The sequence below is a fragment of the Coregonus lavaretus genome, assembly GCF_964263955.1.
Source record: "Coregonus lavaretus genome assembly, chromosome: 23".
In the NCBI taxonomy this organism is placed as follows: Eukaryota; Metazoa; Chordata; class Actinopteri; order Salmoniformes; family Salmonidae; genus Coregonus; species Coregonus lavaretus.
Window position 1 is genome coordinate 18578993 of NC_140010.1, and position 26967 is coordinate 18605959.

At 46.2% G+C, this 26967-nt stretch overlaps 1 protein-coding gene across 1 annotated transcript in view; it reads right to left on the reverse strand.

Moving 5' to 3' along the window:
• The window catches only part of LOC311098986 (laminin subunit alpha-3-like), a 132517-nt gene that overhangs the window by 35038 nt on the left and 70512 nt on the right, over nucleotides 1-26967 (reverse strand). Inside the window, exons 20-30 of the mRNA XM_084139565.1 lie at nucleotides 21621-21673; nucleotides 20902-21007; nucleotides 20505-20604; nucleotides 16688-16844; nucleotides 16045-16213; nucleotides 15057-15199; nucleotides 14832-14935; nucleotides 4529-4685; nucleotides 4115-4278; nucleotides 2230-2338; nucleotides 1944-2041 (exon numbers count right to left, since the gene is read on the reverse strand). Coding sequence (XP_083995691.1) covers nucleotides 1944-2041; nucleotides 2230-2338; nucleotides 4115-4278; nucleotides 4529-4685; nucleotides 14832-14935; nucleotides 15057-15199; nucleotides 16045-16213; nucleotides 16688-16844; nucleotides 20505-20604; nucleotides 20902-21007; nucleotides 21621-21673 — 1360 coding nt within the window. The remainder of the gene's footprint in view (nucleotides 1-1943; nucleotides 2042-2229; nucleotides 2339-4114; nucleotides 4279-4528; nucleotides 4686-14831; nucleotides 14936-15056; nucleotides 15200-16044; nucleotides 16214-16687; nucleotides 16845-20504; nucleotides 20605-20901; nucleotides 21008-21620; nucleotides 21674-26967) is intronic.

Below are 26967 nucleotides of genomic sequence, written 5' to 3' on the forward strand. Positions count from 1 at the left end.
CAGGATCAGCCAGATCCGTCAGTCGGCCATGAGCAGCCAGATCCGTCAGCCAGCCATGAGCAGCCAGATCCGTCAGCCAGCCATGAGCAGCCAGATCCGTCAGCCAGCCATGAGCAGCCAGATCCGTCAGCCGGCCATGAGCAGCCAGATCCGTCAGCCAGCCCTGAGCAGCCAGATCCGTCAGCCGGCCATGAGCAGCCAGATCCGTCAGCCAGCCATGAGCAGCCAGATCCGTCAGCCGGCCATGAGCAGCCAGATCCGTCAGCCGGCCATGAGCAGCCAGATCCGTCAGCCAGCCATGAGCAGCCAGATCCGTCAGCCGGCCATGAGCAGCCAGATCCGTCAGCCAGCCATGAGCAGCCAGATCCGTCAGCCAGCCATGAGCAGCCAGATCCGTCAGCCAGCCATGAGCCGTCCAGCCAGGATCCGCCAGAGCCGTCCAGCCGGGATCCGCCAGAGCCGTCCAGCCGGGATCTGCCAGAGCCGTCCAGCCGGGATCTGCCAGAGCCGTCCAGCCGGGATCCGCCAGAGCCGTCCAGCCGGGATCCGCCAGAGCCGTCCAGCCGGGATCCGCCAGAGCCGTCCAGCCAGGATCCGCCAGCCAGCCAGGATCCGCCAGAGCCAGCCAGCCAGGATCCGCCATTTAGTCTGGTGCTGCCCCTTAGCTCGGTGTTGCTCCTTATCCTGGTGCTGTCCCTTATCCTGGTGCTGCCCCTTAGTCCGGTGCTGCCCCTTAGCTCGGTGCTGCTCCTTAGTCCGGTGCTGCCCCTTAGTCCGGTGCTGCCCCTTAGTCCGGTGCTGCCTCTTAGTCCGGTGCTGCCCCTTAATCCAGTGGGGTTAGGATGTAGGGTGGTCGATGGGAGGAGGCTACTTAAGTGGGTAGTGACTATGGTGGGGTGGGGATCACGACCAGTGCCAGAGCCGCCTCCGTGGAGTAACACCCACCCAGCCCTCCCCATTTTTTGGGTTAGGCGCGGTCGGAGTCCGCGCCTTTGGGGGGGGGTACTGTCACACTCTGGCTCCGGGACTGTGTGTTAGAGCCAGGGTGTATTTCATTTGGTGGTGTTGGGTATGGGTGAGTTTCATTTGTTTGTGTTTTTGGTAATTGGTCTGGTGACTCCCAATCGGAGGTAACGAGTGTCAGCTGTCGGCTCGTTATCTCTGATTGGGAGCCATATTTATACTGTGTGTTTTTCACCTTGTGTTTGTGGGTTTTTGTTCCTGTTGTTCCTGTGTTCCGTGTTTTTGTCACTGAGGACGTTACGATCGTGTTTTGTTTCATTTTCGTGTGTGCGCTTTATTAAAATAAAGTATGTACGCTTATCACGCTGCGCCTTGGTCCGCTCATTTTGAAGACGATCGTGACAATAGGAGAGGGAAAGGGGTTAGGAGAGGGGTTAGGAAAGGGGTCAGGAAAGGGAGAGGGGTTAGGAGAGGGGTTAGGAGAGGAAGAGTGAGAGGGGAAAGTGAGAGGTTGGCCCATAGATCAGACAGCCTCAGGTAAGTGACTCTGTGCTCTGCCTGAGGAATGCATGGAATCACACCTGGAAAACAGATGTGTGGAAGATAAGTATCTGCAATACAACAGCTAGTATCTACCCCCAGAGAAAGAGGTACTGGTTGAACAGCCCTCAACCTGTAAAATACAAACACTACCTTTACTGCCATGTTTGCCAATTTTTGCTGATGACTAGTTGTCAAAGGTACCAGCTGTCTATTTTAGAGAGTGTTAGGCCCGTGTATCTCATTTGGTAGAGCATGGCGTTTGCAACGCCAGGGTTGTGGGTTCGATTCCCACGGGGGGCCAGTATGAAAATGTATGCACTCACTAACTGTAAGTCGCTCTGGATAAGAGCGTCTGCTAAATGACATAAATAAAATGTAAGAAGTCACTTAAAGTCCTCTGGCATTACAACATAGTATTATTAGGTAAAATGGCTTACCTGTCCTCAGTGAAGCGTCCATGGACAGATACACAGAGCACCTTGGGGTCCACATAGTCCATGGAGAACTCCTCCGCAGGCACTGCATACACTTTATACTGAGAGGAATATACAGTTAATAGAAGTATTTCATTTTTATATAAATTCGCTTTATAAACTTGCTTATAGGGACGGTACCCTTCCACTTACTAAATAATATGCACACTTCAATATAAGAAATGGACGACAAAGCAGAAGAAGTGGCACAAGTTATTGTCATGCAATGAGAGGCATAGTTCTTTCTCACCAGCAGCAGTGAGGCTGTGGAGGTCTGGAGAAGGAGTTTGGCCTTATGGGTAAACTGGAACACTGCCATGCGATTGATTCCATCTACCACCACACTCCGACACAGGAAGCTGTATTGGTTAAACACCCTCAATGATCAATGGCATTATAGAGCTGGAGAGCTGCATTAAAACAGGTTTATTACACAAATGACACACAAATGACTTGCCAAAAATGCCTCTCGAGTACATACTACACTGCTCAACAAAATAAAGGGAACACTTAAACAACCCAATGTAACTCCAAGTCAATCACACTTCTGTGAAATCAAACTGTCCACTTAGGAAGCAACACTGATTGACAATACATTTCACATGCTGTTGTGCAAATGGAATAGACAACAGGTGGAAATTATAGGCAATTAGCAAGACACCCCCAATAAAGGACTGGTTTTGCAGGTGGTGACCACAGACCACTTCTCAGTTCCTATGCTTCCTGGCTGATGTTTTGGTCACTTTTGAATGCTGGCGGTGCTTTCACTCTAGTGGTAGCATGAGACGGAGTCTACAACCCACACAAGTGGCTCAGGTAGTGCAGCTCATCCAGGATGGCACATTAATGCGAGCTGTGGCAAGAAGGTTTGCTGTGTCTGTCAGCCTAGTGTCCAGAGCATGGAGGCGCTACCAGGAGACAGGCCAGTACATCAAGAGATGTGGAGGAGGCCGTAGGAGGGCAACAACCCAGCAGCAGGACTGCTACCTCCGCCTTTGTGCAAGGAGGAGCAGGAGGAGCACTGCCAGAGCCCTGAAAAATGACCTCCAGCAGGCCACAAATGTGCATGTGTCTGCTCAAACGGTCAGAAACAGACTCCATAAGGGTGGTATGAGGGCCCGACGTCCACAGGTGAGGGTTGTGCTTACAGCCCAACACCGTGCAGGACATTTGGCATTTGCCAGAGAACACCAAGATTGGCAAATTCGCCACTGGCGCCCTGTGCTCTTCACAGATGAAAGCAGGTTCACACTGAGCACATGTGACAGACGTGACAGAGTCTGGAGACGCTGTGGAGAACGTTCTGCTGCCTGCAACATCCTCCAGCATGACCGGTTTGGCGGTGGGTCAGTCATGGTGTGGGGTGGCATTTCTTTGGGGGGCCGCACAGCCCTCCATGTGATCGCCAGAGGTAGCCTGACTGCCATTAGGTACCGAGATGAGATCCTCAGACCCCTTGTGAGACCATATGCTGGTGCGGTTGGCCCTGGGTTCCTCCTAATGCAAGACAATGCTAGACCTCATGTGGCTGGAGTGTGTCAGCAGTTCCTGCAAGAGGAAGGCATTGATGCTATGGACTGGCCCGCCCGTTCCCCAGACCTGAATCCAATTGAGCACATCTGGGACATCATGTCTCGCTCCATCCACCAACGCCACGTTGCACCACAGACTGTCCAGGAGTTGGCGGATGCTTTAGTCCAGGTCTGGGAGGAGATCCCTCAGGAGACCAACCGCCACCTCATCAGGAGCATGCCCAGGCGTTGTAGGGAGGTCATACAGGCACGTGGAGGCCACACACACTACTGAGCCTCATTTGACTTGTTTTAAGGACATTACATCAAAGTTGGATCAGCCTGTAGTGTGGTTTTCCACTTTAATTTCAAATCCAGACCTCCATGGGTTGATACATTTGATTTCCATTGATAATTTTTGTGTGATTTTGTTGTCAGCACATTCAACTATGTAAAGAAAAAAGTATTTAATAAGATTATTTCATTCATTCAGATCTAGGATGTGTTATTTTAGTGTTCCCTTTATTTTTTTGAGCAGTGTATAAAAACAATATCTTGTGTTCAAGAAGGAAAGGAATGAATTATGCACTCATGCATACACACACATATAGTAAACACACAAACCTGTATTGGCAGCTGTAGATGTTGGCTCTGGCCTGGATCTGGCTCTCTGATTGGCCAATGATGATGAGGTTGACGTTCTGGACTGTGTCCACCTCGCTGGCATACTCCAGGACCAGGATGTAGGGACCGGGGCGAGACACACGCAGGTTCAGCTGTAACTGGGCCTACAGGACACACACAGACATAGGGGAGCTCAGATACATTCTCCCAGTGTCACACTATAAATATACCGTCAAACTATAAAATCGTTTTTTAGCGATAAACTATCCTAATCATACCAACAAAAAGTATGTTTGTGAGCATGTTTGTGTGTGTGCGTATGTGCAAGCGTGCGTGTGTATGTGTGCGAGTGTGTGTGTGTGTGTGTGTGTGTGAGTGAGCGAGGCCTCAGCAAAGCCCCAGAACTAGACCCACCTGTCTCCCGGTGAGAGAGGCCATGTCAGGGTGGTCTGGTGTGGGCCGGCGTACACGGGCCTGTCTCCTCCTGCGTCTCCTCCGGCTGGAGAACTGGCCCTGCGAGCCCAGCACAGAGCTCAACCTGTCCATCGCCACATGCTTATACAGCAGACAACTGGACCGAGGGAGGGAGGGAGGGAGGGAGACACAATAGCGGTCAACAGTCTGGGGATGGCATGCATTTAAACAAAACAACATAGGAAAACACAGAGGAGACAATCACAACAGCACTCAGTCTTCAGCAGGTACAGTCCAAACATAAAAACATTTTTTGTAAGATTTTATACAAATTAATTAACAATACAAAACATACACATACAGTGCCTTGCAAAAGTATTCATCCCCCTTGGTATTTTTCCTATTTTGTTGCATTACAACCTGTAATTTAAATGGATTTTTATTTGGATTTCATGTAATGGACATACACAAAATAGTCAAAATTGGTGAAGTGAAAAAAAAAAAAAAAGAAGTTTTTATCTCATGTTTTGTTGTGAACCAGTTTGTGCTATCACCTTCCTCATGATCATTGATGTCCCACGAGGTGAGATCTTGCATGGAGCCCCAGACCGAGGGTGATTGACCGTCATCTTGAACTTCTTCCATTTTCTAATAATTGCGCCAACAGTTGTTGCCTTCTCACCAAGCTGTTTGCCTATTGTCCTGTAGCCCATCCCAGCCTTGTGCAATTTTATCCCTGATGTCCTTACACAGCTCTCTGGTCTTGGCCATTGTGGAGAGGTTGGAGTCTGTTTGATTGAGTGTGTGGACAGGTGTCTTTTATACAGGTAACGAGTTCAAACAGGTGCAGTTAATACAGGTAATGAGTGGAGAACAGGAGGGCTTCTTAAAGAAAAACTAACAGGTCTGTGAGAGCCGGAATTCTTACTGGTTGGTAAGTGATCAAATACTTATGTCATGCAATAAAATGCAAATGAATTACTTAAAAATCATACAATGTCATTTTCTGGATTTTTGTTTTAGATTCCGTCTCTCACAGTTGAATTGTACCTATGATAAAAATTACAAACCTCTACATGCTTTGTAAGTAGGAAAACCTGCAAAATCGGCAGTGTATCAAATACTTGTTCTCCCCACTCTATATAGAGCATGTGAGCATGTGGGCTGAGCAGACACTTAACAGTGAACACACAAAAAACATAAAGCAAAGTACTTCTCTGTACTTTGAGGCGCTATGCCTTTTTAGGGCTTTTAAGCGCCAACTCCTCTCCTAATGTACCAAAAGACTGTGAATTATGTCATCGTACATACATTGGAGGAAGACTGCCACTTAAGTACTGTAGTCAGTTTGTATTACCTAGTGAATTAAATTGTATAGTGGCTGGTGGGGGTCTACTGGTGAATGTGGGTCCACCGAGAAACTGAAGTGGACTGAGTGGAGGCCCCACACACACTCTAACATCTAACAATTTCACAACATATACCCAATACACACAAAAAAGTAAGGAATGGGATTTAAGAATAAATACATATATGGACAAGCAATGACAGAGCGGCATGGACTAAGATACAGAATAATATTATAGAATATAATGCAGTATATACATATGAGATGAGTAGTGCAAGATATGTAAACATTATTAAAGTGACTAGTGTTCCATTTCTTAAAGTGGCCAGTGAGTTCAATAGGCAGCAGCAGCCTCTAATGTGCTAGTGATGGCTATTTAACAGTCTGATGGCCTTGAGATAGAAGCTGTTTTTCATTCTCTCTGTCCCAGCTTTGATGCACCTGTTCTGACCTCGCCTTCTGGATGATAGCAGGGTGAACAGGCAGTGGCTCGGGTGGTTGATATCCTTGATGATCTTTTTGGCCTCCTGTGACATCGGGTGCTGTATGTGTCTTGGAGGGCGGGTAGTTTGCCCCCGGTAATGCGTTCGGCAGACCGCACCACCCTCTGGAGAGCCCTGCGGTTGTGGGCGGTGCAGTTGCCGTACCAGGCGGTGATACAGCCAGACAGGATGCTCTCAATTGTGCATCTGTAAAAGCTTGTGAGGGTTTTAGGTGATAAGCCACATTTCTTCAGCCTCATGAGGTTGAAGAGGCTCTGTTGCGCCTTCTTCACTACACTGTCTGCGTGGGTGGACCATTTCAGTTTGTCGGTGATGTGTACGCCAAGGAACTTGAAGCATTCCACCTTCTCCACTGCGGTCCCGTCGATGTGGATAGGGGGGTGCACCATCAAGCCTACTACTGTTGTGTCGTCTGCAAACTTGCTGATTGAGTTGGAGGCGTGCTTGGCCACGCAGTCATGGATGAACAGAGAGTACAGGAGGGGGCTGAGCACGCACCCTTGTGGGGCCCAAGTGTTGAGGATCAGCGAAGTGGAGATGTTGTTTCCTACCTTCACCACCTGGGGGTGGACCGTCAGGAAGTCCAGGACCCAGTTGCACAGGGCGGGGTTCAGACCCAGGGCCTCAAGCTTAATGATGAGCTTGGAGGGTACTATGGTGTTGAATGCTGAGCTATAGTCAATGAACAGCATTCTTACATAGGTATTCCTCTTGTCCAGATGGGATAGGGCAGTGTGCAGTGTGATGACAATTGCATCGTCTGTGGATCTATTGGGGCGGTAAGCAAATTGAAGTGGGTCTATGAATTTTTTTTGTAAAAAAAAAACAAAACAAAGTATGCACTAACTAAGTCGCTCTGGATAAGACCGTCTGCTAAATGACTAAAATGTAAAATGTAAAATGTCTAGGGTGACAGGTAAGGTAGAGGTGATATGATCCTTGACTAGTCTCTCAAAGCACTTCATGATGACAGAGGTGAGTGCTACAGGGCGATAGTCATTTAGTTCAGTTACCTTTGCTTTCTTGGGTACAGGAACAATGGTGGCCATCTTGAAGCATGTGGGAACAGCAGACTGGGAAAGGGAGATATTGAATATGTCCATGAACACACCAGCCAGCTGGTCTGTGAATGCTCTGAGGATTCGGCTAGGGATGCCGTCTGGGCCGGCAGCCTTGCGGGGGTTAACATGCTTAAATATCTTAATCACGTCGGCCACAGTCCTTGGTAGTGGGCCTCGTCAGTGGCACTGTGTTATCCTCAAAGTGGGCGAAGAAGGTGTTTAGTTGTCTGGAAGTGAGACGTCGTGTCGGCGACGTGGCTGGTTTTCTTTTTGTAGTCCGTGATTGTCTGTAGACCCTGCCACATACAGTGGGGAAAAAAAGTATTTAGTCAGCCACCAATTGTGCAAGTTCTCCCACTTAAAAAGATGAGAGAGGCCTGTAATTTTCATCATAGGTACACGTCAACTATGACAGACAAAATGAGGAAAAAAAATCCAGAAAATCACATTGTAGGATTTTTAATGAATTTATTTGCAAATTATGGTGGAAAATAAGTATTTGGTCAATAACAAAAGTTTCTCAATACTTTGTTATATACCCTTTGTTGGCAATGACACAGGTCAAACGTTTTCTGTAAGTCTTCACAAGGTTTCCACACACTGTTGCTGGTATTTTGGCCCATTCCTCCATGCAGATCTCCTCTAGAGCAGTGATGTTTTGGGGCTGTCGCTGGGCAACAAGGACTTTCAACTCCCTCCAAAGATTTTCTATGGGGTTGAGATCTGGAGACTCCAGGACCTTGAAATGCTTCTTACGAAGCCACTCCCTCGTTGCCCGGGAGATGTGTTTGGGATCATTGTCATGCTGAAAGACCCAGCCACGTTTCATCTTCAATGCCCTTGCTGATGGAAGGAGGTTTTCACTCAAAATCTCACGATACATGGCCCCATTCATTCTTTCCTTTACACGGATCAGTCGTCCTGGTCCCTTTGCAGAAAAACAGCCCCAAAGTATGATGTTTTCACTCCCATGCTTCACAGTAGGTATGGTGTTCTTTGGATGCAACTCAGCATTCTTTGTCCTCCAAACACGACGAGTTGAGTTTTTACCAAAAAGTTCTATTTTGGTTTCATCTGACCATATGGCATTCTCCCAATCCTCTTCTGGATGCACTCTAGCAAACTTCAGACGGGCCTGGACATGTACTGGCTTAAGCAGGGGGACACGTCTAGCACTGCAGGATTTGAGTCCCTGGCGGCGTAGTGTGTTACTGATGGTAGGCTTTGTTACTTTGGTCCCAGCTCTCTGCAGGTCATTCACTAGGTCCCCCCGTGTGGTTCTGGGATTTTTGCTCACCGTTCTTGTGATCATTTTGACCCCACGGGGTGAGATCTTGCGTGGAGCCCCAGATCGAGGGAGATTATCAGTGGTCTTGTATGTCTTCCATTTCCTAATAATTGCTCCCACAGTTGATTTCTTCAAACCAAGCTGCTTACCTATTGCAGATTCAGTCTTCCCAGCCTGGTACAGGTCTACAATTTTGTTTCTGGTGTCCTTTGACAGCTCTTTGGTCTTGGCCATAGTGGAGTTTGGAGTGTGACTGTTTGAGGTTGTGGACAGGTGTCTTTTATACTGATAACAAGTTCAAACAGGTGCCATTAATACAGGTAACGAGTGGAGGACAGAGGAGCCTCTTAAAGAAGAAGTTACAGGTCTGTGAGAGCCAGAAATCTTGCTTGTTTATATGTGACCAAATACTTATTTTCCACCATAATTTGCAAATAAATTCATAAAAAATCCTACAATGTGATTTTCTGGATTTTCTTTTCTCAATTTGTCTGTCATAGTTGACGTGTACCTATGATGAAAATTACAGGCCTCTCTCATCTTTTTAAGTGGGAGAACTTGCACAATTGGTGGCTGACTAAATACTTTTTTTCCCCACTGTACGTCTCGTGTCTGAGCCGTTGAATTGCGACTCCACTTTGTCTCTATACTGATGTTTTGCCAGTTTAATTGCCTTGCGGAGTGAGTAGCTACACTGTTTGTATACTGCCATATTCCCAGTCACCTTGCCATGGTTGAATGTGGTTGTTCGTGCTTTCAGATTTGCGCGAATGCTGCAGTCTATCCACGGTTTCTGGTTAGGGTAGGTTTTAATAGTCACAGTGGGCACAACATCACCTATCACCTTCCTGATAAACTCTGTCACCGTTTCAGTGTATATGTTTAAATTATTTTCGGAAGCTACACGGAACATATCCCAGTCCGCATGATCAAAACAATCTTGAAGCGTGGATTCTGATTGGTCAGACCAGCGTTGAATAGTCCTTAGCACGGGTACTTCCTGTTTGAGTTTCTGCCTATAGGAAGGGAGAAGCAAAATGGAGTTGTGGTCAGATTTGCCAAAAGGAGGGCGAGGGAGGGCCTTATAACCATCCCGGAAGTTTGAATAGCAATGGTCGAGGATTTTAGCAGCGCGAGTACAACAGTCGATATGTTGATAGGACTTCGGCAGCCTAGTCCTCAAATTTGCTTTGTTAAAATCCCCGGCTACAATAAATGCAGCCTCAGGATATGTGGTTTCCAGTTTGCATAAGGTCCAGTGAAATTATTTGAGGTCCGTCGTGGTATCGGCTTGAGGGGGGATATACACGGACGTGACTATAACCGAAGAGAATTCTCTTGGGAGATAATACGGTCGGCATTTGATTGTGAGAAATTCTAGGTCGGGTGAACAGAAAGACTCGAGTTCCTCTATGTTACTACAATTACACCATGAGTCGTTAATTATGAAACACACACCTCCGCCATTCTGCTTCACAGAGAGATATTTATTCCTGTCTGCGCGATGAACTAAGAACCCATCTGGCTGGACCGATTTTGACAGAATATCCCAAGAGAGCCATGTTTCCGTGAAACAGAGCATGTTACAGATCTTGATGTCTCTCTGGTAAGAAATCCTTGCCTGTAGTTTGTCGACTTTGTTAACCAAAGATTGAAGATTAGCGAGTAGAATACTTGGAAGCGGTGGGTGGTGTGCGCGCATCCTAAGTCGGACCAGCAGGCCGCTCTGAGTGCCTCTCCTCCGCCGGCGATGTTTTGGGTCAGCCGCTGGAATCAGTTCAGTTGCCATGGGGAGAGCAAACAAAGGATCTGCTTCGGGAAAGTCGTATTCCTGGTCGTAATGCTGGTGAGTTACCGCCGCTCTGATATCCAATAGTTTTTCCCGGCTGTATGTAATGATGCAAAACACTTTCTGAGCTAATAATGTTTTTAAAAAATACATTTAAAAAAATACTGCAAAGTTTCCTAAGAGCTAGTCGCGAGGCCGCCATCTTCGTCGGCGCCAGGTACACAAGTTGGATGGGTTCCGCTGGTGTACAGCAATCTTTAAGTAATACCACAGATTCTCAATTGGATTGAGGTCTGGGCTTTGACTAGGCCATTCCAAGACATTTAAATGTTTCCCCTTAAACCACTCGAGTGTTGCTTTAGCAGTATGCTTAGGGTCATTGTCCTGCTGGAAGGTGAACCTCCATCCCAGCCTCAAATCTCTGAAAGACTGAAACAGGTTTCCCTCAAGAATTTCCCTGTATTTAGCGCCATCCATCATTCCTTCTGACCAGTTTCCCAGTCCCTGCCGATGAAAAACATCCCCACAGCATGATGCTACCACCACCATGCTTCATTGTGGGGATGGTGTTCTCGGGGTGATGAGAGGTGTTGGGTTTGCGCCAGACATAGCGTTTTCCTTGATGGCCAAAAAACTCAATTTTAGTCTCATCTGACCAGAGTACCTTCTTCCATATGTTTGGGGAGTCTCCCACATGCCTTTTGGCGAACACCAAACGTGTTTGCTTACTTTTTTCTTTAAGCAATGGCTTTTTTCTGGCCACTCTTCCGTAAAGCCCAGCTCTGTGGAGTGTACGGCTTAAAGTGGTCCTATGGACAGATACTCCAATCTCCACTGTGGAGCTCTGCAACTCCTTCAGGTTTATCTTTGGTCTCTTTGTTGCCTCTGATTAATGCCCTCCTTGCCTGGTCCGTGAGTTTTGGTGGGCGGCCCTCTCTTGGCAGGTTTGTTGTGGTGCCATATTCTTTCAATTTTTTATAATGGATTTAATGGTGCTCCGTGGGATGTTCAAAGTTTCTGAATTTGTTTTATAACCCAACCCTGATCTGTATTTCTCCACAACTTTGTCCCTGACCTGTTTAGAGAGCTCCTTGGTCTTCATGGTGCCGCTTGCTTGGTGGTGCCCCTTGCTTAGTGGTGTTGCAGACTCTGGGGCCTTTCAGAACAGGTGTATAAATATACTGAGATCATGTGACAGATCATGTGACACTTAGATTGCACACAGGTGGACTTTATTTTACTAATTATGTGACTTCTGAAGGTAATTGGTTGCAACAGATCTTATTTAGGGGCTTCATAGCAAAAGGGGGTGAATACATATGCACGCACCACTTTTCTGTTATGTATTTTTTCGAATCTTTTGAAATACACTGCTCCAAAAAATAAAGGGAACACTTAAACAACCCAATGTAACTCCAAGTCAATCACACTTCTGTGAAATCAAACTGTCCACTTAGGAAGCAACACTGATTGACAATACATTTCACATGCTGTTGTGCAAATGGAATAGACAACAGGTGGAAATTATAGGCAATTAGCAAGACACCCCCAATAAAGAAGTGGTTCTGCAGGTGGTGACCACAGACCACTTCTCAGTTCCTATGCTTCCTGGCTGATGTTTTGGTCACTTTTGAATGCTGGCGGTGCTTTCACTCTAGTGGTAGCATGAGACGGAGTCTACAACCCACACAAGTGGCTCAGGTAGTGCAGCTCATCCAGGATGGCACATCAATGCGAGCTGTGGCAAGAAGGTTTGCTGTGTCTGTCAGCGTAGTGTCCAGAGCATGGAGGCGCTACCAGGAGACAGGAGGAGTCTGTAGGAGGGCAACAACCCAGCAGCAGGACCGCTACCTCTCCCTTTGTGCAAGGAGGAGCAGGAGGAGCACTGCCAGAGCCCTGCAAAATGACCTCCAGCAGGCCACAAATGTGCATGTGTCTACTCAAACAGTCAGAAACAGACTCCATGAGGGTGGTATGAGGGCCCGACGTCCACAGGTGGGGGTTGTGCTTACAGCCCAACACCGTGCAGGACGTTTGGCATTTGCCAGAGAACACCAAGATTGGCAAATTCGCCACTTGCGCCCTGTGCTCTTCACAGATGAAAGCAGGTTCACACTGGGCACATGTGACAGACGTGACAGAGTCTGCAGACGCCGTGGAGAACGTTCTGCTGCCTGCAACATCCTCCAGCATGACCGGTTTGGCGGTGGGTCAGTCATGGTGTGGGGTGGCATTTATTTGGGGGGCCGCACAGCCCTCCATGTGCTCGCCAGAGGTAGCCTGACTGCCATTAGGTACCGAGATGAGATCCTCAGACCCCTTGTGAGACCATATGCTGGTGCGGTTGGCCCTGGGTTCCTCCTAATGCAAGACAATGCTAGACCTCATGTGGCTGGAGTGTGTCAGCAGTTCCTGCAAGAGGAAGGCATTGATGCTATGGACTGGCCCGCCCGTTCCCCAGACCTGAATCCAATTGAGCACATCTGGGACATCATGTCTCGCTCCATCCACCAACGCCACGTTGCACCACTGACTGTCCAGGAGTTGGCGGATGCTTTAGTCCAGGTCTGGGAGGAGATCCCTCAGGAGACCATCCGCCACCTCATCAGGAGCATGCCCAGGCGTTGTAGGGAGGTCATACAGGCACGTGGAGGCCACACACACTACTGAGCCTCATTTGACTTGTTTTAAGGACATTACATCAAAGTTGGATCAGCCTGTAGTGTGGTTTTCCACTTTAATTTTGAGGGTGACTCCAAATCCAGACCTCCATGGGTTGATAAATTTGATTTCCATTGATCATTTTTGTGTGATTTTGTTGTCAGCACATTCAACTATGTAAAGAAAAAAGTATTTAATAAGATTATTTCATTCATTCAGATCTAGGATGTGTTGTTTAAGTGTTCCCTTTATTTTTTTGAGCAGTGTAAGTTATTTTTTTCATTTCACTTCACCAATTTGGACTATTTTGTGTATGTCCATTACTTGAAATCCAAATAAAAATCAATTTAAATTACAGGTTGTAATGCAACAAAATAGGAAAAACGCCAATGGGGAATAATACTTTTGCAAGGCACTGTAGAGCCCCTCTCCACTCTCACCAATAACCACCATTGAATCTTAGCTATAATGACAAACAAGGAATAATAAGGACTCAACATCCTCTCCTAATCTAACAAGAACTCTTTTTCATTTTACAGCAGGTTTGCAAGTCACAAAAATAAATAAAGTATAGTTAAATCCTTCCTTCCTTCTCTCTCTCCCAAGCCAACCCTTCCATCTCTACCTCCCAGTTTTCTCCCCTCTTTACCGCACACAAGCAGTATGGTCAATATACCACGGCTAAATGCTGTTCTTATGCATGACGCAACGGGAAGTGCCTGGATACAGCCCTTATCCGTGGTATATTGGCCATATATCACAAACCCCTGAGGTGCCTTATTGTTATTATAAACTGGTTTCCAACGTAAGTAGAGTAGTAAAAATAAACGTTTTGTCATACCCGTGCTATACCGGTCTGACATACCACGGCTGTCAGCCAATCAGCATTCAGGGCTCTTTTCCTCTTTTGTATTGTCTTTTCAGTGTCCATGTAGCTCATTGGCTACTTCTATGATATATCCACGCCAAGCTCCTCTGATATCAGTTTGACCATGTAGCTGAAAAGTCTCCTTTTTCCTTCTTCCGGTAAGGACAATATTCTCATGTTGTTTCGTCTCATTCGATTTTCTGCTAGTCCAGTTCATCTTCTACAGTTTGCAACCCTGTTTCCATTAGACTAATTTTGTTGTCTTGTTCGTTCATGGGCACGCCTTGTATGTACATGTCTGACACAATAGACTTTACTTTCTTTAAGAGCAAATCTACTTTTTTAACAACAAATTGTAACAGTTACTTTGTTTCGGTGTACATTGAGAGCATTTTAGCCATGTTTTCCTGAATATCCTTTACCTGTTTATTACTCTCGTTTGCGTCTCCAAGTAACTCGTCTTTTCCTCTGGGGGAAGCCATGGCTTGTTGGATTCGTTTTGCGGCGCTGCTTTACCAACTGATTGGTTTGCTGTTGTACATAACTGACCGCTCACTCTCTCCCAGTTGCTTGGGGATATATTGATCTATCGATTTTAGAGGCTTAATTTAAACTCTGTTGTCTGGCTCCTACATATAACCACAGTTTTGTCGGTACAAAACGGAGCTACTCACTCCCCATGCATCCTATGTCTATACATTCAACAGGTACACTGTATGGAGCCAACATTCACATGACAGAATAGTATGGCATGGTAAAGAGGATTGGGGGAACACAGGGATTACTTTGCGTCTCTGTTGGCGGTGGATGTGTACGTGCAGGGCTGGGTGATCTTCTCCTGGAGGATGGGAGCCTCGTAGTAATCACTGGGCAGCAGCACCAAGTAGTCCTGGGATGGGGGTGAAGAGCAGAGAGAGAGAAGAACAGATGTATGATCTATCCCTCTACCTTTTTGCAACTTTTTTTTTTCTTCGGTATATGTTATTACAGATTCAGAATCCTGGTCTCACCAGTAGAAGGCCCTCTGCCCGGATGCGTATGATCCATTTCCCAGGTGTCAGAGAGAAGAGCTCAGCGAAGCCATCCCCAGGGACTGTGAGATAGGCAGGGGAGGCGCTAGGAGGAAACACCACTTCCTTACTCTGACCTGACCCTGCAGTATGCAATCAATCAGTCAGTCAGTCCGTTAATCAATCAATCAATCAATCACTCTGAATACAGCTAAATGCAGCTAAACACAGCAACACAAGATGTCACAGCTAACATCACACAGGTTTACATTTATTAATGTAGTTCAAGGTACACTGTATATCAACAAGGATGTGATTAGGCACTCCATGCCATTTCAGGGTAGTAATGCATTGCCAAACAAAAGAGCAAGGGTCAAGGAAAGACTTGGATGAAAGCTCAAAAACGTTAACACCTTATACAGTAGGCTTATCTACGTACAGTATCTGTGTTTTTGAGGGCTGTATGTGAGATAAAACTGTTTTTGTTCGATTGTTAGGAGATGAATATGACTTTTGTGAAGCAGGAGTTAGAGAGGCAGCCTTACCTTGGCCACCTCGGGCATAGGCAGCCATTACACTACCAGTCACACTGTCCTTGCTGCTGGGGTTAGCGTACCGCAGGACAAGTCGGAACAAGGATCGCCTTGCCTCGTCCACATGCACTGTTACTCTCACTTCACTCTGCAGGGACAGGAGTTAGACAGACACAGCTTATGGAGGGGTGCAGGATGGTGGAGGTGATGGCCGGTGTGGGGGGGGTGTTACTCTCTACTGTTAGTAGACTAGAAGGCAATGCTGGTAGACAGGTAGAGATATAGAAAGAGTTAGAGGAGAGGAAGTGCAAGCAGTAAGCTAATCTGATAAACAGAGGAGAGCAGAGCTAGCCTGGTCACATGACCACAGGAGTAGGTAAGACCGCACAAACAGGTCTTGGACCAGGTTATATCAGAGCTAGCCGGGCAGCAAAGGGGAAACACCCATCACTTACAGTCACAGCAAGAGTGAAAACCAGGCTCGTCCACCACCAAGATCCTGGCTCGGACTCGCCCCCTGTGCCGCCACCCCTGTGTGGGCCTGAGGGGGGTAGGGGTGATGTAGCGAAACACTATGTGGAAGGGGCCGGGGAAACCCACAGCTAGCGATAAGATCACCTCTGGCTGAGGAGAAACAGGGGTGGCGTCTGAAATCATGGCACCTTAATTCCCTATATTGTGCACTACTTTTGACCAGAGCCTGGTCAGAGCTTGGTCAAAAGTAGTGCACTATATAGGGAATAGGGTGCCATTTCGGACACGCCAAGGGTTAAGACTGACTGGGAGAGTGGCCTGCTTCTTTACAGAAAGCTACAACCAACATTCACACCAACACACTCAAAAGAAAAACACCGCCACCACAACATTCACCACAAAACCCAACTACCATCCACTACTGCCAGACTCAACACATTCAACAAGTTCTAACCTGCAAGGAACCACCAAGCATATCCATCATAAGAAATGCTTGTAGCAGCACTTCCACAAAGAATGTACAGCAGAAATTAGGCTTAAAGAAGAAGGAAAAAAGCCACTACTAAATCATTGAGATGACAGGCAGATTGGAGGTCCTCTTATCAACATCATCATGTGTCTTACCTGTGCTGGGGACATGATGGCATATCCTCTCCAACTGAATTCTGGGAACTCCTGGGGGTCGTAGCCGAAGCGTACAGGCCTGGCGTTAGGGGTGATGCCATCCTCCACCTCATACCTCACGTGGTGCAAGCTGGGGAAGTAGTAGTTAGGCGCTGGCCTGGTATTGTTAGACAGGAGGGGTGAGAAGGGGTGGAGGGAGAGAGAGAGTATGAATAAAACACTTAAGCTATGTTTCATATGTTTGGAACATAATCATGGCAGTCTTGATTTAGAATGAATTTATCTTATTATATGAAGATTACATTTTCAGTTTGTTTCTTGCCATTCATCAGCATGTAACAACATTTGCTCCAAATCCAGGTTTTTTTCAGGATCAAAAAGGGGCTTAGGTGGTGGGTGAGGCCGGAGCATGGTCAGTCCGTCGATGTGGCTGAATTTCAGAGAACATTTGAGGCCCCCATCTTGGTGGTGTAGCAACATGTTACATTTTCTAAACAATTTCCTGCAATTCTACAAATGCTCCATGGAGCTGAGAGATGTATTTGCAGTTTTAAAGCTAATTTCCTGCAATTGTACACATTTTGCCATGCAGCTGAAAGAAAATGTTGCACTTTTAAAGCACATTTCCTGTGATTCTACATATTCTGCCATGGAGCTGAGAGAAAATGCTGTAGTTTTAAAGGTAGACTCAGCGATATGATGTAGATGCAGAAAGTAAACATCATAGTGGGTCAATTTCCGCAACAACTAAGAGGATTGAAGTGCGAGGTTCAACTTCTCCACTCTTTTGGTAATGTGGCTCCCACGCTGTAAGAGTGTGAAGCGAACCCTGTGTGTGCATATACTGTGTGAAAGCGAAGTCTTCAATCTCACTCATCTCAATATCTGTGGTGCTGCTCATGGCAACGTAATTTCGTTGAGTGTACCTTTGAAGATGCACTATGCAGAAATCGCTCCGCCATTTCCTGGTTTCAAAAAATCTCAACCGCTGTAAAATATATTTTCCATAACCAAAAATATTGTATTTTCAGCTGTTTTAAGCTGGTTTAGAAAACCGAAAGTAAAGGACGCAAAAACTAAATTTCAGAACGTGAAGCATAGAAATAGTGCACACAAAACAGATCTACTGCTTCTTAGACTTGCTTTCAATGAGAATGACAAATCAATAACACACATTTCTATATGAATTTGGTCAGGTCGCCCAAAAAGTTACATATTGCAGCTTTAAAGCTAATTTCCTGCAGTTCTATGCATTTTGCCATGGCTAATGCTGTGTTCTTTTGCTCAAACATAATAACAAAATCTATACTGCTAAATTAATTGTTTTGGGTATTTTCGATTCTCCCTACTGTCTAGCTTTTATTATAGGACCATTATCTTTTCTGCATACTTTATATCTGGTTTTAGTCGTTCATCATTCCAGATAACACGTTTCCACTGCTCCAGAGTCCAATGGAGGCAAGCTTTACAACACTCCGACGCTTGGCATTGCGCATGGTGATCTTAGGCCTGTGTGCGGCTGCTCGGCCATAGAAACCCATTTCATGAAGCTTCCGACGAACAGTTCTTGTGCTGACGTTGCTTCCAGAGGCAGTTTGGAACTCGGTGGTGAGTGTTGCAACCAATGACAGATTTTTACGCGTTACGCGCTTCAGCACGCTGGCCTACCACTTAGCAGCTGAGCCGTTGTTGCTCCTAGACGCTTCCACTTCACAATAACAGCACTTGCAGTTGACCAGGGCAGCTTTAGCAGGGCAGCAATTTGACGAACTGACTTGTTGGAAAGGTGGCATCCTATGACGGTGCCACGTTGAAAGTCACTGATCTCTTCAGTAAGGCCATTCTACTGCCAATGTTTGTCTATGGATATTGAATGGCTGTGTGCTCGATTTTGTACACCTGTCAGCAAAGGGTGTGGCTGAAATAGACAAATCCACTAATTTGAAGGGGTGTCCACATACTTTTATATATATATAAAGTGTTTGTAGAATATTGGCCAGTTGGAAACTACAACTCCCTATTAAACTCAGCAAAAAAAGAAACGTCCTCTCACTGTCAACTGCGTTTATTTTCAGCAAACTTAACATGTGTAAATATTTGTATGAACATATCAAGATTCAACAACTGAGACATAAACTTAACAGGTTCCACAGACATGTGACTAACAGAAATTGAATAATGTGTCCCTGAACAAAGGGGGGGTCAAAATCAAAAGTAACAGTCAGTATCTGGTGTGACCACCAGCTGCATTAAGTACTGCAGTGCTTCTCCTCCTCATGGACTGCACCAGATTTGCCAGTTCTTGCTGTGAGATGTTACCCCACTCTTCCACCAAGGCACCTGCAAGTTCCCGGACATTTCTGGGGGGAATGGCTCTAGCCCTCACCCTCCGATCCAACAGCTCCCAGACGTGCTCAATGGGATTGAGATCCGGGCTCTTCGCTGGCCATGGCAGAACACTGACATTCCTGTCTTGCAGGAAATCACGCACAGAACGAGCAGTATGGCTGGTGGCATTGTCATGCTGGAGGGTCATGTCAGGATGAGCCTGCAGGAAGGGTACCACATGAGGGAGGAGGATGTCTTCCCTGTAATGCACAGCATTGAGATTGCCTGCAATGACAACAAGCTCAGTCCGATGATGCTGTGACACACCGCCCCAGACCATGACGGACCCTCCACCTCCAAATCGATTCCGCACCAGAGTACAGGCCTCGGTGTAACGCTCATTCCTTCGACGATAAACGCGAATCCGACCATCACCCCTGGTGAGACAAAACCGCGACTCGTCAGTGAAGAGCACTTTTTGCCAGTCCTGTCTGGTCCAGCGACGGTGGGTTTGTGCCCATAGGCGACGTTGTTGCCGGTGATGTCTGGTGAGGACCTGCCTTACTACAGGCCTACAAGCCCTCAGTCCAGCCTCCCTCAGCCTATTGCGGACAGTCTGAGCACTGATGGAGGGATTGTGCGTTCCTGGTGTAACTTGGGCAGTTGTTGTTGCCATCCTGTACCTGTCCCGCAGGTGTGATGTTCGGATGTACCGATCCTGTGCAGGTGTTGTTACACGTGGTCTGCCACTGCTCTGACGATCAGCTGTCTGTCCTGTCTCCCTGTAGCGCTGTCTTAGGCGTCTCACAGTACGGACATTGCAATTTATTGCCCTGGCCACATCTGCAGTCCTCATGCCTCCTTGCAGCATGCCTAAGGCAAGTTCACGCAGATGAGAAGGGACCCTTGGCATCTTTCTTTTGGTGTTTTTCAGAGTCAGTAGAAAGGCCTCTTTATAAGTTTTCATAACTGTGACCTTAATTGCCTACCGTCTGTAAGCTGTTAGTGTCTTAACGACCGTTCCACAGGTGCATGTTCATTAATTGTTTATGGTTCATTGAACAAGCATGGGAAACAGTGTTTAAACCCTTTACAATGAAGATCTGTGAAGTTATTTGGATTTTTACGAATTATCTTTGAAAGACAGGGTCCTGAAAAAGGGACGTTTCATTTTTTGCTAAGTTTAAATCACACAGTTCGGGCTTGATCTGATTTATCTTTAGAGAAATTGCGCATTGCGCTAACAGAAAATAAAACACGAACTAAATGGAATTCAAATAATTTAACCAATGTCGGTCAATTAGTTGTTTAAAACCCCAAAAATAACATACATTTTTGTTAAATCGCTCAGCACTAGACTTAGGCGACCCGAAAAAATGCTAAGCGGCCCGCCCAAGGATTTAAATGGCAGAAAAAAACGTGAATTGATGTGATAACTTGAGAAGCAATAAAACCTGTCATTGTGTGTTTAGTTTCAGTCAGTCCTTACTCATTGCAGGTGCGGCCCACTATGTTCTTCCGACACTGGCACTGTCCAGACATCTCGTCACACCCTCTGCTGATGGCCCCACCCACATCACACTGGCAGCCTATCAGAGAGAGGCAGCAGGTCAATGAGGTCATTCTGATTAAAACATAACCATAACAGATCATAAGGTCGTCATGACTCGAGGTAGTTCACTACCTTACATGTTCATTATTGATCTATTACTCACACAACAGGTTTGGTCAAGTGAGACAGTCTTTGTGAGACAAAGGCACACCTTTGTGACACATTCTATGGTTGATTAAGCTACTTCACCACACGTTAGACAAACTGATAAGATAAACAGAAGATTAAGTGTGTATTCATAGGAAGCCAGTCTGCTTCATGTTAGGTGACTCACCTTGACAGCCAAAATAGTTCCTCTTCTGCAGCAGGTAGTAGCCCTCCTTGCATGTGTCACAGGTATGGCTGCACACATTGGGCTTGCAGAAACACTGCCCACTTTTCTACAATAGGAGACAATGCTGAAGTTAATGGGGAACTGCTAGTGGGAGGTGAACGTTGCCAAGTAAATTGTGATTTAGTAGTGTAATAATTAAGGGATAATCAACGAGGGACTATGCGTTCTATGGAAAATAATGAACGACGTGGAAGGTGTATAATTTAACACATTTGCCGGTAGAAATGTGTTCAACAAACACTGAAATAGCTAGCAAGTTTACTAGATAGCTACAGTTGTTGCATTGGTAACCAAACAAACAGACTTGTTTGCCATTATGAAAATTGAATTCAACAATGCCAATAATGTTTCCAATTCGGCTTTTGCTTTCAAAAGCAGCTCAAACATAAAACATATAAGAATTAACTATAGCCATTGAATTCTACCGTGCAAATATACTGTGCGTTATAGGGAAATAATGCACGCTCCAGAAAGCCCTTCAACCCATTCAACAACGCCATGGTTTAAAGGAATATATCTAAAACAAATGGAACCCCTAGTTAAACATTAAGTGATTCATGGTTAAATGATTTATAATCAGTTAGTACTGGTGTGCTGGACATAATGTATCAGTATCATATGGCAGTCCAGTATGAGCAGACAGAGGTAGACAGACTCACCTGTTGACACTCTCCTACCCCACTCAGGGTCCCTTTGACATCACAGTGACACTCTGGGAGAGACATAGGAAGTATAAAGTGAGAAAGTCTGCTCTATACACTACCGTTCAAAAGTTTGGGGTCACTTAGAAATGTCCTTGTTTTCGAAAGAAAAGCAATTTTTTTGTCCATTAAAATAACATCAAATTAATCAGAAATACAGTGTAGACATTGTTAATGTTATAAATGGCTTTTATAGCTGGAAATGGCTGATTGAGGAGTACGCCACATCAGTCACTGGCTTCATCAATAAGTGCATCGATGACGTCGTCCCCACAGTGACCGTACGTATATACCCCAACCAGAAGCCATGGATTACAGGCAACATCCGCACAGAGCTAAAGGCTAGAGCTGCCGCTTTCAAGGAGCGGGACTCTAACCCGGACGCTTATAAGAAATCCCGCTATGCCCTCCGACGAACCATCAAACAGGCAAAGAGTCAATACAGGACTAAGATTGAATCGTACTTCACCGGCTCTGACGCTCGTCGGATGTGGCAGGGCTTGAAAACAATTTCAGACTACAAAGGGAAGCACAGCCGCGAGCTGCCCAGTGACACAAGCCTACCAGACGAGCTAAATCACTTCTATGCTCACTTCAAGGCAAGCAACACTGAAGCATGCATGAGAGCACCAGCTGTTCCGGATGACTATGTGATAACACTCTCCGTACCCGATGTGAGTAAGACTTTTAAGCAGGTCAACATTCACAAGGCCGCAGGGCCAGATGGATTACCAGGACGTGTACTCCGAGCATGTGCTGACCAACTGGCAAGTGTCTTCACTGACATTTTCAACATGTCCCTGACTGAGTCTGTAATACCAACATGTTTCAAGCAGACCACCATAGTCCCTGTGCCCAAGGACACTAAGATAACCTGCGTAAATGACTACCGACCCATAGCACTCAAGTCTGTAGCCATGAAGTGCTTTGAAAGGCTGGTCATGGCTCACAATACCATTATCTCAGAAACCCTAGACACACTCCAATTTGCATACCGCCCCAACAGATCCACAGATGATGCAATCTCTATTGCACTCCACACTGCCCTTTACCACCTGGACAAGAGGAACACTAACGTGAGAATGCTGTTCATTGACTACAGCTCAGCGTTCAACACCATAGTACCCTCAAAGCTCATCACTAAGCTAAGGATCCTGGGACTAAACAACTCCCTCTGCAACTGGATCCTGGACTTCCTGACGGGCCACCCCCAGGTGGTAAGGGTAACAACACATCTGCCACGCTGATCCTCAACACGGGGGCCCCTCAGGGGTGCGTGCTCAGTCCCATCCTGTACTCCCTGTTCACCCATGACTGCATGGCCAGGCACGACTCCAACACCTTCATTAAGTTTGCCGACGACACAACAGTGGTAGGCCTGATCACTGACAATGATGAGACAGCCAATAGGGAGGAGGTCAGAGACCTGGCCGTGTGGTGCCAGGATAACAACATCTCCCTCAACGTGATCAAGACAAAGGAGATGATTGTGGTCTACAGGAAAAAAAAGAGGAGGACTGAGAACGCCCCCATTCTCATCGACGGGGCTGTAGTGGAACAGGTTGAGAGCTTCAAGTTCCTTGGTGTCCACACCACCAACGAACTATCATGGTCCAAACACACCAAGACAGTCGTGAAGAGGGCACGACAAAGCCTATTCCCCCTCAGGAGACTGAAAACATTTGGCATGGGTTCTCAGATCCTCAAAAAGTTATACAGCTGCACCATCGAGAGCATCCTGACTGGTTGCATCACCGCCTGGTATGGCAACTGCTCGTCCTCCGACCGCAAGGCACTACAGAGGGTAGTGCGTACGGCCCAGTACATCACTGGGGCCAAGCTTCCTGCCATCCAGGACCTCTATATCAGGCGGTGTCAGAGGAAGGCCGTCAAAATTGTCAAAGACTCCAGCCACCCTAGTCATGGACTGTTCTCTATGCTACCGCACGGCAAGCGGTACCGGAGCACCAATTCTAGGTCCAAAAGGCGTCTCAATAGCTTCTACCCCCAAGCCATAAGACTCCTGAACAGCTAATCATGGCTACCCGGACATTGACTCTGCACCGGTACCCCCCTGTATATAGCCTCTCTACTGTTATTTTAATTTACTGCAGCTCTTTAGTTATTTGCTTTAATTTTTTTTGCTTAACACTTTTTTTATTTGTTTTACTTTGCTTTGTTGGTTAAGGGCTTGTAAGTAAGCATTTCACTGTAATGTCTACACCGGTTTTATTTGGTGCATGTGGCAAATAACTTTTTATTTTATTTTTTATGGAATATCTACATAGGTGTACAGAGGCCCATTATCAGCAACCATCAGTCCTGTGTTCCAATGGCACGTTGTGTTTGCTAATCCAAGTTTATCATTTTAAAAGGCTAATTGATCATTAGAAAACTATTTTGCAATTATGTTAGCACAGCTGAAAACTGTTGTGCTGATTAAAACTGGCCTTCTTGAGACTAGTTGAGTATCTGGAGCATCAGCAATTGTGGGTTCGATTGCAGGCTCAAAATGGCCAGAAACAAATCACTTTCTTCTGAAACTCGTCAGTCTATTCTTGTTCTGAGAAATGAAGGCTATTCCATGCGAGAAATTGCCAAGAAACTGAAGATCTCGCTGTGTACTAGTCCCTTCACAGAACAGCGCAAACTGGCTCTAACCAGAATAGAAAGAGGAGTGGGAGGCCCCGGTGCACAACTGAGCAAGAGGACAAATACATTACAGTGTCTAGTTTGAGAAACAGACGCCTCACAGATCCTCAACTGGCAGCTTCATTAAATAGTACTCACAAAACACCAGTCTCAACGTCAACAGTGAAGAGGCGACTCCGGGATACTGACCTAGGCAGAGTTGCAAAAAAAAAGTCCAGTGTCTGTGTTCTTTTGCCCATCTTAATCTTTTCTTTTTATTGGCCAGTCTGAGATATGGCTTTTTCTTTGCAACTCTGCCTAGGTCAGCATCCCGGAGTCGCCTCTTCACTGTTGATGTTGAGACTGGTGAAAGAGTGAAAGAGATAGAGAGAGGGGGGGCAGAGAGAAACAGAGAGAGAGAAATGAAGAGGTGGGGCACTGTAGGGCATAGTGAACAAGACTGATTACAGGATTCCACCACTTTCATGGGTGAAAAGCAGCAGCAGCAACAAATAACATCAATCTTCAGAGCTGCACACATCCACATCAAAGGACCAGGGGAGCCACTGCTCTCTTTCTCTCTCCTAACCCTGTCAACCGCCAGAGAACAACCCTCAGTATCCGTCCAGCCATATACTGTATCTCCTGTATCTCCTGGCAACAGGCAGACAAGCAGTGGTGATACCATTCTTGCAGAGCTGAAACTTTAAACAGGTATCTGGACAAAGGCTGGGGCTGTTTCTATACTGCACTCACTGGCTGGTTAAGGAGAGTCAGCTCTGTACATGGTAGAATTCTTGGACTAGCACAGAGATATTCCTTTAAATCGTGAGCTTTACCTCATGAAACAAGAGTTTCAATGACTGCTGTTAGTTAACACCATATAAATATAATCTCATTCTAGTTCTGTGGTTAACTCAGTGTCACATAGAGTAGAGCCAATCGCACTTCGCTTTGCCCTGGAGCAATCTGTGTTAACATGTTTTCACAAAAACATCCATAGGAGGGACAGAAAGACAGATATGTTGCTGACAGAAACATGTTGCCATGTCACCTGGGTGAAGAAAGAGGCAGAGTGGTCTCTGATGTCAGCAGCTCCTCAGGTTAACAACAATCCTGAAAATACTGCTGCAAGCTGCATTTCCCACACGCAGGTGTGCAACCCAGATTTCTTTCTCTCTTTTCTTTTTTTTCTACATACAGTGAGGGAAAAAAGTATTTGATCCCCCTTGATTTTGTACGATTGCCCACTGACAAAGAAATAATCAGTCTATAATTTTAATGGTAGGTTTATTTGAACAGTGAGAGACAGAATAACAACAAAAAATCCAGAAAAACACATGTCAAAAATGTTATAAATTGATTTGCATTGTAATGAGGGAAATAAGTATTTGACCCCCTCTCAATCAGAAAGATTTCTGGCTCCCAGGTATCTTTTATACAGGTAACGAGCTGAGATTAGGAGCACACTCTTAAAGGGAGTGCTCCTAATCTCAGCTTGTTACCTGTATAAAAGACACCTGTCCACAGAAGCAATCAATCAATCAGATTCCAAACTCTCCACCATGGCCAAGACCAAAGAGCTCTGCAAGGATGTCAGGGACAAGATTGTAGACCTACACAAGGCTGGAATGGGCTACAAGACCATCGCCAAGCAGCTTGGTGAAAAGGTGACAACAGTTGGTGCGATTATTCGCAAATGGAAGAAACACAAAAGAACTGTCAATCTCCCTCGGCATGGGGCTCCATGCAAGTTCTCACCTCTTGGAGTTGCAATGATCATGAGAACGGTGAGGAATCAGTCCAGAACTACATGGGAGGAACTTGTCAATGATCTCAAGGCAGCTGGGACCATAGTCACCAAGAAAACAATTGGTAACACACTACGCCCTGAATGACTGAAATCCTACAGCGCCCGCAAGGTCCCCCTGCTCAAGAAGCACATATACATGCCCGTCTGAAGTTTGCCAATGGACATCTGAATGATTCAGAGGAGAACTGGGTGAAAGTGTTGTGGTCAGATGAGACCAAAATCGAGCTCTTTGGCATCAGCTCAACTCGCCGTGTTTGGAGGAGGAGGAATGCTGCCTATGACCCCAAGAACACCATCCCCACCGTCAAACATGGAGGTGGAAACATTATGCTTTGGGGGGGTTTTTCTGCTAAGGGGACAGGACAACTTCACCGCATCAAAGGGACGATGGACGGGGCCATGTACCGTCAAATCTTGGGTGAGAACCTCCTTCCCTCAGCCAGGGCATTGAAAATGGGTCGTGGATGGGTATTCCAGCATGACAATGACCCAAAACACACGGCCAAGGCAACAAAGGTGTAGCTCAAGAAGAAGCACATTAAGGTCCTGGAGTGGCCTAGCCAGTCTCCAGACCTTAATCCCATAGAAAATATGTGGAGGGAGCTGAAGGTTCGAGTTACCAAACGTCAGCCTCGAAACCTTAATGACTTGGAGAAGATCTGCAAAGAGGAGTGGGACAAAATCCCTCCTGAGATGTGTGCAAACCTGGTGGCCAACTACAAGAAACGTCTGACCTCTGTGATTGCCAACAAGGGTTTTGCCACCAAGTACTAAGTCATGTTTTGCAGAGGGAATATCACTGCCAAACGGAAATATAAAATTTACATAAGTATTCAGACCCTTTACTCAGTACTTTGTTGA